Genomic DNA, 13,641 nt, shown 5'->3' with positions numbered 1-13,641 from the left:
CCTTTAAACCAGGACTAGACTGGGATTCAAAATAGGCCCTGCCATTCCTAGTACACAGAGGCCCAAACAGCCTACACCAGCCCTCTTAGTAGTCACTTTCTATGGGACCTTACAGCAGCCCCTCTGGCATTTGCCAGAACTCACAGATTGCCAGTCCGGGCCTGCTTTAAAAGGGTTGTTCAACTTTAAATTAACTGTTAGTATGATGTAGAGAGTGATATTCTGAGACAATTTGCAATTGGTTTTAATTTTTTATATTTTTGAGTTATTTCTCTTTTTATTCAGCAGCTCTCCAGTTTGCAATTTCAGCCATCTGGTTGCTAGGGTCCAAATTCCCCTAGCAACTATGCACTGATTTGAATAAGAGACTGGAATATGAATAGGAGATGTCCAGTGTCGGACTGGGACACCAGGGGCCCACCCAAAAACCTTTGGCCAGGGGCCCACCAATTAATCTTAGACCAGGGGCCCACTGTCAGCACTATTTTCTTCCTCTGCTCACTCAACCTCTATTCTTCTAGTCTCTTTTCTTTACATACTATAATCAATTATTCCATCTATTTAGCCTCTTTGTTCTTATAGAAATAGGGAATGGCCATGAAATAATCCAAATGTTTAGGAGCAGGAGGGCCACTGACACCTGGGCCCACCGGGACTTTTCCTGGTTTCCCGTGGGCCAGTCGGACACTGGAGAGGCCTGAATAGAAAGCTGAGTAATAAAAAGTAGCAATATCAATACATTTGTAACCTAATGGAGCATTTGCTTTTTTTAGATGGGTCGGTGACCCCTATTAGAAAGGTTTAAAGAGCCAAAAGAAGAAGGCAAATTATTTAAAAAAAAAACTATAGAACATAAAGAAATGAAAGCCAATTGAAAAGTTGCTTTGAATGAGCTGTTTTATAACATTCTTAAAGGCGAACTGGCCCTTTAAGCGCTGGGTGTTGCACTAGGAGAGTTCAGGGCTGAGTCAGGCAGGTGCGCTGTAGCTTTAAGAGGTGAAAGCTGGGAGGGCGCAGGGAGCGACAGTCGCACACAGACACATTCAGCGGCAGTTCCGATCTGATCAGACTCCGGAGCACTGGGAGCCGCACTCACTATGATTCCTCCCGAGCGGCCGCACCTCCCTGTGTCGCTCTCTGCTTAGTCCTGAGCGACTGTCGCACGGGGCAACTTCTGTCAGCGCTTTGTCGCTGCACCCGGCGGGACCCGGGGAGGAGAATTCGTTTTGGAGCGGCAACAGGTGAGGCTGCGGTGTATGGAGAGGCTGTGGCTGGACTACAACTCCCACAATCCCTTGTTAATTCGGGGTGAAGCCGCTCCCGACTGACTTTGTGTTTCCCCCGTAGATCGATGGGGAACCAGGTGGAGAAACTGACCCACCTGAGCTACAGAGAAGTCCCCACTGTGGATCCCACCGGTTTAGACCAGGACGAGGGCCCGAGGATCGGAGTCTCCTACATCTTCTCAGCGGACGACGATGAAGCGGAGGATCCCGGGGGGCAGGACTCGGGCAGACAGAGCGCGGTGGTGTCTCCGCGGGGGCGGGACGATGTTCCGTATGACGCGAGTGACGAGCTGGAGAGTCACGTGTATTACCGGCACGAGTGTATCTATGAGAGGAGCGCGGGGCAGGGAGCGACTTACTCCCCGGAGAGGCTGCTGGACACGTGTCAGCCCGGGGACCTGCTGGAGTTCGTGGGGAAGAACCAGTTCCCGCACTGGGCGGTGTATGTGGGGGACCTGCAGGTGGTGCATCTGTATCGGCTCCGCATCAGCAACTGCTTCGTGACCGACGCCAGCCTGGGCCGCAGGGGAAGGATCGTCAACGACCGCTACAAGTTCAAAGCCCTGAGCCCGGAGCTGGTGGTGCAGAACGCGATGGAGCAGGTGGGCTGCAAAGACCGGGAGCTGAGCTGGAGGAACTCCGAGTGCTTCGCCGCCTGGTGCCGCTACGGCAAAAGGGAGTTTAAGATCGGCGGCGAGATCCGCATAGGAAAACAGCCCTACCAGCTCCGCATTCAGCTCTCCGAGAAGAAGAGCCACACGCTAGAGTTCCAGAGCCTCGAGGATCTCATCATGGAGCGGAGACGCAACGACCAGATCGGCAAAGTCGCAGTCCTGCAGGAACTCTCCAGCCACCTCCATGGGGACGAGGAAACCCGGACAGACTCCAATGGCAATACAACTGCACCCTAGGGGGGTAACTACTGCACCCCAACCTGGGATACTGCTGCACCCTAAGGATAACTCTGCTGCACCACTGGGGATAGTGCAGCACCCAAGGGATAACTCCACTGCACCCTAGGGATAACTCTGCTGGATAACTGCTGCACCCCAGCCTGGGATACCGTTGCACCTTGGGGATAACTGTGCTGCACCCCTGGGATACTGCTGAACCCCAAGGTTAACTGCACCCTAGGGATAACTGCTGGATAACTGTGCTGCACCCCTGGGATACTGCTGCACTTGTGAGCCGCCAAACTGAGCCACCTTAACCCTTTACTTCCCTTCATATGAGAGGGAGGGAGAGCCTATTTGTTCTTTCTACTTTGAGTTTTACCATTTCAGCCCCCCCCCACCCCATGCTCGTAGAATTCCCGCTGCCTATATCCCAATATCTGACTTTTCCAAATCTGTTCCATTTCACTTTCACAAGGAATCATTTCCCTGCGTGTGATTGGTGGCAGACAGCCCTTCCCTTTAACCCTGGTGATTCCAGAAAGGAACCGGTTCTGCCTCGTGTTTAAGTGGAGGAGGTGTGGTCTCCTGGATGTGTTGGCAGGATCGAATCTGCTTGTTAACCTCTTCAGTGCCGCCTGTAGTTGTGGGTGGGGGGGACTGGTTATTTATATCCTGTGGTCATTCGACTTTTTGTTGGAGTACAACTCCCAGCATCCTCCCCTCCACAGCCAAAGGCCAGGTGGTACTGGGAGTTGTACATCAACACTAATGGAAAGACTGGAGGTGGGAAACCTTGTCATATACTTTGACTTTTGTTGCCAAAACGGCCACTTGTCCTGCCCACAGCTGCTGCTCTCTCTGCATTATAAATGATTGTGGATTCATGCACTAAAAGGCGCCAGGGTTTCTGCTGGTCTGGTCTAGTAACCCATAACAACCAGGAGATGGCATCTGATTGGTTGCTGTGTGCTACTCTACCTGGACAAACTTTGCCCCTTTTATCGCATTCCCCTGATTTATCTGCTGTGAGTATTTGTGCTGAGCTTTTGTTTCTTGCTAATGAGACAACTGAGCTGCCAGTGCCTCTGATTGTGCTGAACTTATACTCTTATCATCTCTTCCAGGATGCTAATATCGTGCTAAAGGCAGGACTCCTATAGACTTACGGCAGGGAACCTATTGCTATGGGATAATACCTCCTATGCAGCCTAACTGCCCACGGTAGGTGCCCTTTGTATAAATGAGCAGATGTGGGTGCTGAGCTCACAATGGGGTGTCTTACAGGTACACAATATACAGACTATACAAAGAGGGGACTCATTAGGGCTGTGCACCAACAGAGCCAGTGTTTGTGTCTGTTGCCTTGGTTACAGACACAGGAAGTTGACCCTGCAGCCATTTAGCTGACATGAGTTGTTTTAGTAGTGCAGGAGACATTTTGCCTAGGCCTACACCCACCATAGAGCACATCTGTGCCACTTATCAGGGCTAGGGCTGCCACCTGGCCAGTATTTTAGCGGCCTGGCCGGTAAAAATGATGGTTGACCCCAATGTTATTAATAGGGAATAAAGATAAATATATAGGAAGGCCGCTATTTTTTTCCAGAAAAGGTGGTAACCCTAATCAGAGTCCAGGGCCAATTCCAACTCAACTACCCATATTCTAGTCCTAAAAGTGAGTCTGATTAATGTGGAAATACTCACTCTAGAACTGCGTGACTATTGCAGGTGTCTTTCAGGATCTCTTTGCGTGAGAAACAGGTGGCTGCATCCTCAGCTCATATAAATTCTACTGAGTCACTCACTCCTCCAGCTGCAGCTATTGCCCGGCAGCCCTGTACTGTACAACAACTCCTAACCCTTCCCTATAGTAACGCCATTGTCTCACACAGGACTCCTGACCCTGGACAGTGAATTTCTTTTTCAAGTAAGCTGTATTTATTTAATATTTCTCATATACACTCCAGCCACAGAGCCACTCATTAGTGTAGGGAGTCCTGAATACAGAATATATATGTATTTATTATTATTACTCAGAGATGTTTCTGGTTGAGGCTGATTATCTTTTTTCATCAGACAGAATTCTCTGTTTTCTGCTGGTTATTTGCATAACTGCTACCGTCCCGTCCTCATAAAAATGATTTGCAGACTTTAATTTTCAGATGCAGTCTGTTGGCCCTGGGAAGAAAAATCTTTATTGACTTTGTCATCTAAGATATTGTAAACCGTGAGATACTGTAATATATTAATGAACGTGGCACACTCCCGTCTGTGTGGTGAGCTCAGCCGTACTGTGCTATTGTCTGGCACATAGATACTTACTGTATTTAATAGTCTCTGGGAAGTGGCTGGGGCTGTGGGATAGCAGGTATAGTAGGGAGAGATGGTGCCTATAGTAACAGTGGATAATAGTCTCTGGGAAGGGACTGTGCCTGTGGGATAGCAGGTATAGTAGGGAGAGATGGTGCCTATAGTAACAGTGGATAATAGTCTCTGGGAAGGGACTGTGCCTGTGGGATAGCAGGTATAGTAGGGAGAGATGGTGTCTATAGTAACAGTGGGATAATAGTCTCTGGGAAGGGAGTGTGACTGTGGGTTAGCAGGTATAGTAGGGAGAGATGGTGTCTATAGTAACAGTGGATAATAGTCTCTGGGAAGGGAGTGTGACTGTGGGATAGCAGGTATAGTAGGGAGAGATGGTGCCTATAGTAACAGTGGGATAATAGTCTCTGGGAAGGGAGTGTGACTGTGGGATAGCAGATATAGTAGGGAGAGATGGTGCCTATAGTAACAGTGGATAATAGTCTCTGGGAAGGGAATGTGACTGTGGAATAGCAGGTATAGTAGGGAGAGATGGTGTCTATAGTAACAGTGGATAATAGTCTCTGGGAAGGGACTGTGCCTGTGGGATAGCAGGTATAGTAGGGGGAGATGGTGTCTATAGTAACAGTGGGATAATAGTCTCTGGGAAGGGAGTGTGACTGTGGGTTAGCAGGTATAGTAGGGAGAGATGGTGTCTATAGTAACAGTGGATAATAGTCTCTGGGAAGGGAGTGTGACTGTGGGATAGCAGGTATAGTAGGGAGAGATGGTGCCTATAGTAACAGTGGGATAATAGTCTCTGGGAAGGGAGTGTGACTGTGGGATAGCAGATATAGTAGGGAGAGATGGTGCCTATAGTAACAGTGGATAATAGTCTCTGGGAAGGGAATGTGACTGTGGAATAGCAGGTATAGTAGGGAGAGATGGTGTCTATAGTAACAGTGGATAATAGTCTCTGGGAAGGGACTGTGCCTGTGGGATAGCAGGTATAGTAGGGGGAGATGGTGTCTATAGTAACAGTGGGATAATAGTCTCTGGGAAGGGAGTGTGGCTGTGGGAAAGCAGGTATAGTAGGGAGAGATGGTGCCTATAGCAGCAGTCTATATAATAGTGGAAAAGTGTCTGTTACATAACAATTATATTAAAGCAAGGCAGGGACAGCAATGCCATCATGTAAATATTGGAAACCCTAAATTAACACTTTGCCTAATGAAAGAAAGTATTATTGGCACTTTACATTAATCTCAAATATTCTTTATTAATTATTTGTAAAAGTAATTGCTATTGAAAACAGTATCTGTTTGTCCTTTCCTGTTGAAACAATGTATCAGTAGACCTGCTCAAGATGTATGTGGGAACATGAGACTTGGCCTGGAGGAGAGCTAGTTTTTGTTACATAGTCGGAACCAACAGTGCAGACAATAGCAATGGTCCTACAAATACTGTACACATTCCTTGATCGTTGCCTGTGTGACTGTTATCTTATAGTATTCTATCTAGAAACACAGTCCTGGGATGCAGGTACAGGATCTATTATTTGGAATGCCTGCAATTTTGTTTTTTTTCTGGATAAGGGATCTTGGCACACCATGCCTTAGGGCCATTAAAAACCATTTAAAGTCTAGGAAATCCAATTGTAGCCACTGACTAATTGTAGGAAAGACACAAAGCAAGGGTTGTGCAGATATGGTTTTGCTGCGTTTCAGAGCTTTCTGGAGAACAGATTTATGGAGGGTAGATCCGGATGTCAATTGAGATTTTTTTTTTATTTTTCTGCAATATGCAGGCAAAGTTGTGCCCCGTGAGTCAGGCTAGTAATCATGTTGATGGGCTGCGGTAATTTAAAGTGCAGAGTACTTATGGATTACCATGTTACTGCTGAGGCACAGAATGACGTTTTATGGGCCTGAGAGTCGCCACATTTCTCAGACCTTTTAGTTCTCCTGACCATGTAGGGGGAAGCTTTTCCAAAACCTTGCCCAAAGTGGTGTTACGCTGATTCTGCTGTTATTATGCAATGCTTGTGTATAGCTTATATTTTCATTGTGCTTTTATTGTGCACCTTCCTCATTTGTCTAATCAGTCTCCATCTCCAAAGCCCATTGTCTAATCAGGGTTATGGCACACGTAGCATTTTGATCATTATTACAGTTTCTACTTCATACCTCTCAACTGTCCCCTTTTCAGAGGGACAGTCCCTCTTTTGACAGCTCAACCTGCAGTCCCTCATTTGTACTGGAAAGTCCCTATTTTCTCTGCACTGAACAGCCAGAAAAAGAAAGAGTTTCTCACTCTTTTTAGCAGAGAGCACAGAACAGCTAACAGGCGCAAATAAGATACAATTACACAAAAAAACAGTGTCGATAAGGAGAAATATTTTCAAACTTTCATAAACTGCCAAAGTTTGTAAAATGAACATGGTAATAAGGGGAGTGGCTACAGAAAGGGATGTGGCCAAACAAATTTGCTGTTCTACGTGCGAAAAAAACATTTTTTACTTCCAAATGTTGGGTGGCAGACGGGGAGATTAGCTGGCTTGCGACAAAGCTCCTCTACTGCGGGCGACTAATCTACCTGTACTGTCTTTCCGCCAGCAAAAATACGAATCGCCGGCGGGATCGCTTTGGATTTCGGCAACTAATATGCCACTAGCTCGTCTTGCAATAGCCCTCTAAGTAGTTGCCTACTGTAATCCAAGGTTCTCCAGCAAACATGGCCCCAAAGACCATTATCTAATCAGTCTCTTTCTCCAAAGCCCATTGTCTAATCAGTTTCCATCTCCAAAGACCATTGTCTAACCAGTCTCCATCTCCAAAAACCATTGTCTGATCAGTCTCCATCTCCAAAAATCATTGTCTAATCAGGGTTATTGCACACATAGCACTTTAATCATTATTACAGTCCTACTTGCCCCAAATTGGTTCCCATTTATGTGGGTCTGCCAGCACCTAGGGGAATCAATTCATGCTGAGTTGCGGCATTTCATACTGAGTGTGCCATAGCCCTATAGCACAATTGCACTCTATTTGGCTAGGTTTATACATAGTTGCCTTCTGTAATCCAAGATTCTCCAGCAAATATTGGCCCTAAGCGGGTTTTAAATAAGGTTTGACGTTTTTGGGTATGTTGCACAGGATCTCCCCCTGTTATTTCTCTGAAAGTGCTTAGAAAAGTCATTTATAAGTATGGGTAGAAAAGATGAAGTTATTGTTCCAGCCCAGAAGTTATGCAGCCCAATAACCGTAATAATCCAGTTGTTTTAGATCTTGTTAGGCTGCTGTGGCACTGCACATGCTCAGTGAGCTTTGAGCTCTGAGCTTAAAGGGCATGTAAAGGCAAAAAAATAAGATCACATTTTTACTTTCTGTAATGAAAAAGAAACCTATCTCCAATATACTTCAATTAAAAAATGTGTACCGTTTTTATAAGAAACCTGACTGTATGCAGTGAAATTCTCCCTTCATTTACTGCTGTGGATAGGAATTGTCAGACGGTCCCTAACTGCTGAGCAGGGAAACAATCATACTTATGAACAGCACGGGGAGCCCCCGCCTTACTTCCCAGCCATGCAGAACTCAAGCAGCTTTGTTTATGACGATCCCTAAGCAGCCCAGACCACACTGAGCATGTGCACAGTCTTAGTCTTGCAAAGATGTATAACAAAGTTACAAGATGGTGACCCCCTGTTGCCAACTTTGAAAGCATAAATTGTTTGATTAGGCTTGTGGTGCAGTAAGTTCATGTTTATATTTAATATACAAAATACAGCATTTCTAGCCTTATTCTATTTAAGACTTTACATGCCCTCTAAGTTCTCCTTTAACTTGGTGTCCTATATTCCTGACCATAATCTGCTGCTTCTGTATTTTTTTTTGTTTGCTGTTCTTATCTGTGTTACTTTGCTCACTGCTCGGTTAACTCTTTTCCCATGTGTGGGAATGTCATATGTAGGACTGATGGCACAGGGGCGTCTCCACCAGCATTTTGAATCCACCACTGTGTTTCCCTTCTATTTGAATGCAAAAACATTTTTTAACTAAAAAGTACCAGGTCTGTCATTGTCATGCATTTCTCAAGAGGAAACAGAACGCCATTGTTGGGCATTTCTATACTGATAAACAACTAAGGTAGAAGGCACGTGGAGTGTATTTTCAGCCCAGGAACAGCCAGTACTAACATTTTGGCCAGTTCACATTATAGTGAAGGAAGGCAGCAGGGGTGGCTTTAAGCACTTTCTCCAGCTACTCATAAATGCCAATAATGGGGGGCAATAGAAAAGCTGTCATCCTTTATACAGTGCAGATGTTTGTGCAGGATACAATTGATAAGGTTCTGTTCTTATACCAGTAGCCAAGCCAATCACCCATGACTTGTCTGGAAAACAGATGAGGTTCCACTGTCGTTCATGTGCCTTTCCCCCCAGGAAACAATTGTTCTTATATTGGATGATTTAATATCTGCTGTTAGATGTCATAACTGGGCATAAACTGGGGAAATCACTGGATCATAATAAGGGCTTAGAGAGGGCTACATTAGCAAGCCAATGTTGTCCTCACCAACAGCATTTTCTAATCGGCATCAGTTGGCCAGGCCATGAAGAAAGGCCATGCAAGGGCCAGAAAGCTGCCAGTTTGGTTTGGAGGGGTCAAATTGGCAGCTTGTATGGCCACCTTAACACAGGCAACTCTTCCTCTAAGGCAGTTATCCCCAACCAGTAGCTCGTGAGCAACATGTTGCTCTCAAACCCCTTGGATGTTGCTCCCATTGGCCTCAAACAGGTGCTTATTTTTGAATTTCAGGCTTGGAGGCAAGTTTTAGTTGCAAAAAAACCAGATGCACTGCCAAACAGAGCCTCAATGTAGGTTGACCATCCACATAGGGGCTACTAAATGGCCAACCACAGCCCTTATTGGGCACCCCAGGAACATCTTTCATGCTAGTGTTGCTCCCCAACTCCTTTCACTTCTGAATGTTGCTCACGGGTTCTAAAGGTTGGGGATCCCTGCTCTAAGGCATGGATCCCCAACCTTTTTTTACCCATGAGCCACATTTTAAAAATAAAAAAAGTTGGGGACCAACACAAACATAAAACAAAGTTCCTAGGTGGTGCCCAGTAAGGGCTGTAATTGGTTTTTTTGTAGCCTCTATGTGGACTGGCAGACTAAAGGCGGGTCTGATTGGCAGTGCACATGGTCTTTATGCCCCCAAAAGTTCCTTCCAAGGTTGGGGATCACCGCTCTAAGGCCTATTCATGTTAGTGCTGTAGCGTGCAACAGACTACACGTTCACTTGCAACCAGAATATAAAGAACATTAGGCCTGAAGTTCTGTAGAACATGTTCTTCCTGGTCTGTAGAGAAATATATAGGGGTAAACTTTGCCATAACATGTAAACATAAAGAAGAAATTGTATAACTGGCACAAATTGTACCCTAGAGAAGCAGGAAGAAGGTAGAGCCAAATATTTTTGAAAAACCCTCAAACTTTTTCTGCTTCTTCTTAATACCCCACCCCGGTCCTTTGTAGCCAATATCTCTGTATAAATCAACTTGACCTTGTCAATGTGAAATGTGTTTTTATTTTGTACACAAGTGTTCTCATTCTGAAGCCATGAAAACCACTAAAACAATGACTTTCCTTTGCCTTGACAAATATTCCCCGGTGGGAGCGGATTAGCAAACTTTTGAATTCCTGCATACAATGTATTTCTTATCGGAACGTCCTTGCAGCAAACGGAAGAAAAAAAAAAAAAAAACTGGACAGTTTATCTGTAGATATTCATACTGAGATTTTTTGTAGAATTCATTTGTTTTCTCGATTTAAAATTATAAATATTTTCATACGGATATTTTTGGAAGAGAAACAAATTGTCAAATTTTGATTTTGCAACTGAAAAGTAAATTATGTCTGATTACAAGTGTTGCTTCGAGTGTACGTTTTTTTTATCGATGTGCCAATTTGGCTGTGTGTGTGGGGGAAGGGAAATGTGTTTAAAAACTGTTGCACGTGATGGGGGTTTTGTCTTGTGAGAATTTTAGGAGCATGCCAGTGCAGGGTTTAAGGTAAGAGATTACAATTTGCATTACATTATAATTTGCATAAGTCTCGTATCTCATGATTAATGGCCACAAGCAAGTACAGCAATAGGGTCCATTATCTGGAAACCCGCTATCCAGAAAGCTCTGAATTATGGAAAGGCTGTCTCCCTTAGACTCCATTTTATCCAGATTATCCAAAGTTTAAAAAATGATTTCCTTTTCCTCTGTAATAATAAAACAGTAGCTTGTACTTGATCCCAACTAAGATATAATTAATCCTTATTGGAAGCAAAACCAGCCTATTGGGTTTATTTAATGTTGACATGATTTTCTAGTAGACTTAAGGTATGAAGATCGAAATTACACAAAGATCTGTTATCTGGAAAGCCCCATGTCCCGAGCATTCTAGATAACCGGTTATAATACCTGTACTAGATTGAATTCCAGCAAGATTTGTCATTGTCAATATCCTGTCATTACTGGATGTTATGCATGTACAGGTATGGGACCTGTTAACCGGACATATCCTGGATATGTGATCTGCAATTTTGGATCTCCATACTTTGTTTACTTAAAAAATATTCATTAAACCCAACATGATGATTATGCTTTTGGTAAGGACTAGTTATCATATCGTTTTATAAAAATGTAATTATTTGATTAATTTGGGTTCTATGGTTTCTTTCCCATAATTCAGAGCTTTCTGGATAATGGGGTTTTGAAAAACGGATCCTATGCCTGTATATTTCTTGGACTGGGATTCAAAATAGCCCCTGGCATTTCAAGTACACAGAGGCCCAAATAGCTTCCTAACCAATAAATAGTGACTGTCTATGGCATCTTACAGCAGCCCCTATGGCATTTGCCAGAATTCACAGAATGCCAGTCTGGGCTGGGTCGGTGGGACACCAGGAAAAAACCAGTGGGCTCCGGCTCTTTTGGGCCCTGCCAGCCCAGACCCTCTCCCTGCACTAACTCTCCTTACCTCTGTCCTTGACCCCTGTGGTGCTGACGCTCCAGAAAAATGGGGGGAGTGTTTGGCGGCTGATAGGACTTTGCAGCTGTGGGGCCCAGGGGATGGTGTGGGGGACCCCTGAAGCTGCAGGCCTAGAGGGCCCTGAGCCCCCAATCCGACATGTAGTCCAGGCCTAGTATGCAGCACTATACAGTAGTGATGGGCGAATTTCTGCCGTTTGTGAAACTCTAAAATTTACGCCCACGTCAGTTTTGGGCACGCGTCCGAAAAGCCGTTTGCATCAATTTTGACACCAGCGTTAAAGTCAATGGCCGTCCGAATAGTGTTGATGCGCGTTGATTTTGATGCAGGTGACTTTTCGGACATGCGTCCAAAATATTTTGATGGCAGCGAATTTTTGCGGGAGTTTCGCAAATTTATTCACCAGAGGCGAAATGCACAAATTCAGCGCAAATTTGCGCCAGTTGAATTTATTCGCCCCAGTTGAATTTATTCGCCCCAGTCGAATTTATTCGCCCCAGTCGAATTTATTCGCCCATCACTACTGTACAGTAGAACAATATATTAGTAGAACAAACAGAGTCTTTACAAGAATAAATATAAATAAAATACAGTTGCATTAAAAATTATACTGTTATGGGAAAAAATGTTTTTTCAATACACATCAGTTAGTAGTGCTGCTCCAGCACAATTCTGCACTGAAATCCATTTTCTCAAAAGAGCAAACAGACTTTTTTTTATATTTAATTTTGAAATCTGACATGGGGCTAGACATATTTTCAGTTTCCCAGCTGCCCCCAGTCATGTGATTTGTGCTCTCTTTACTGCTGTACTCTTTACTGCTGTACTCTTTACTGCTGTATTGCAAGTTGGAGTGATATAACCCCCCTCCCTTTCCCCCCCCAGCAGCCTAACAACAGAACATTGGGAAGGTAACCAGATAACAGCTGCCTGGTAGATCTAAGAATAACACTCAATAGTAAAATCCAGGTCCCACTGAGACACATTCAGTTACATTGAGTAGGAGAAACAACAGCCTGCCAGAAAGCAGTTCCATCCTAAAGTGCTGGCTCTTTCTGAAAGCACATGACCAGGCAAAATGACCTGAGATGCACCTACACACCAATATTACAACTAAAAAAAATACACTTGCTGGTTCTTAAATAAAATTTTGCAGAGTGAATTATTTGCAGTGTAATTAAGAAATAAAAACTGCATCATAAAAATCATTACAGAATTAATTTTAGAGCTAACTTTGAAGATACAAGAGGAAGAAGGTCCCTGCAATGCAGAGCTTACTGGGATATATTATGTTTTACCCCCTGGGCTCCTGGTACTGTTGAATGTAAAGTAGCCCCTTGCATAGATTAGGGATCAGTGCACACTGGCACCAAAATGCTTCACTGAGTGCACCATGTGTGTGTCCATCAGGTTATTTTTCATTCACTTATATTCAATGCTTTTGAAAGGACTACAGGGGTGTTGAGGTGGTCAAAACCCCCGAATGTGCCATTACCTTTAGGTATTTTTGATTTGATTAAGTTTCTATTGTGTCTCTTTCTGGATGTTGTAGACACCACAATCCCATGGGAACATCTTTCATAAATGAATGCCCTGTAGCCCCAGGAGACAGCTTTACTCAATTGATATTAATTCACCCTCATTCTAGAAATGTAAAAACGGGCATCTACTTTGAGATCACTGTGAGGAACATCAAAGGGGTGGGGAGCGACTTGTTGCTCATGAGCCACTGGTTGGTGGTCACTGGTCTTAATTTTCTGTTGGATTTTTGTTTAACTCAATAGTCTGGTATCACTTGTTTTCTTTCTTGATGTGACATTTCCAAGTGTTTCTCCAATAGCCAACGTGCAGTTCTCATTTAGCAATGCCGTTCTTTCAGTCTGTACGTTGCACACACCGGCCTTTTTTATTTTTAAAAACTGTTTTTTTTATGGGCTTGTTGGAGTGCTGAGCTTTTAAGTACAAACACATCACAATTCAGATGCTAAATCATTCAGATTTGCCATTCCCAGGCTATAATGCGAAATCTAGTTTCATTGAACGCCCTGCGAATGCAGCGTTTCTCCTCGGCATCAAAGCTGTGTGTCTGCACCTGGTTTAATT

The 13,641-nt window shown here is 44.2% G+C and overlaps 1 protein-coding gene across 2 annotated transcripts; it reads left to right on the top strand.

The window, feature by feature from the left end:
• The first annotated feature begins 953 nt into the window (after nucleotides 1-953).
• On the top strand, nucleotides 954-4,635 carry LOC108695445 (protein LRATD2). Of its 2 annotated transcripts, none has more exons than XM_018223961.2 (2): nucleotides 954-3,207; nucleotides 3,307-4,635. In XM_018223961.2, the coding sequence occupies exon 1, from the start codon at nucleotides 1,352-1,354 to the stop codon at nucleotides 2,195-2,197; it is 846 nt and encodes a 281-aa protein (XP_018079450.1). In that variant the 5' UTR covers nucleotides 954-1,351; the 3' UTR covers nucleotides 2,198-3,207; nucleotides 3,307-4,635. The 2 variants fall into 2 exon arrangements, with proteins under 2 accessions (XP_018079450.1, XP_018079449.1); XM_018223960.2 differs by having other exon boundaries at nucleotides 955-1,241; nucleotides 1,348-4,635.
• The last annotated feature ends 9,006 nt before the right edge of the window (nucleotides 4,636-13,641 follow it).

This window comes from Xenopus laevis, chromosome 6S (assembly GCF_017654675.1).
Source record: "Xenopus laevis strain J_2021 chromosome 6S, Xenopus_laevis_v10.1, whole genome shotgun sequence".
In the NCBI taxonomy this organism is placed as follows: Eukaryota; Metazoa; Chordata; class Amphibia; order Anura; family Pipidae; genus Xenopus; species Xenopus laevis.
The sequence above is the reverse complement of the archived record's forward strand: the minus strand, read 5'-3'. Positions and strand labels throughout refer to the sequence as shown.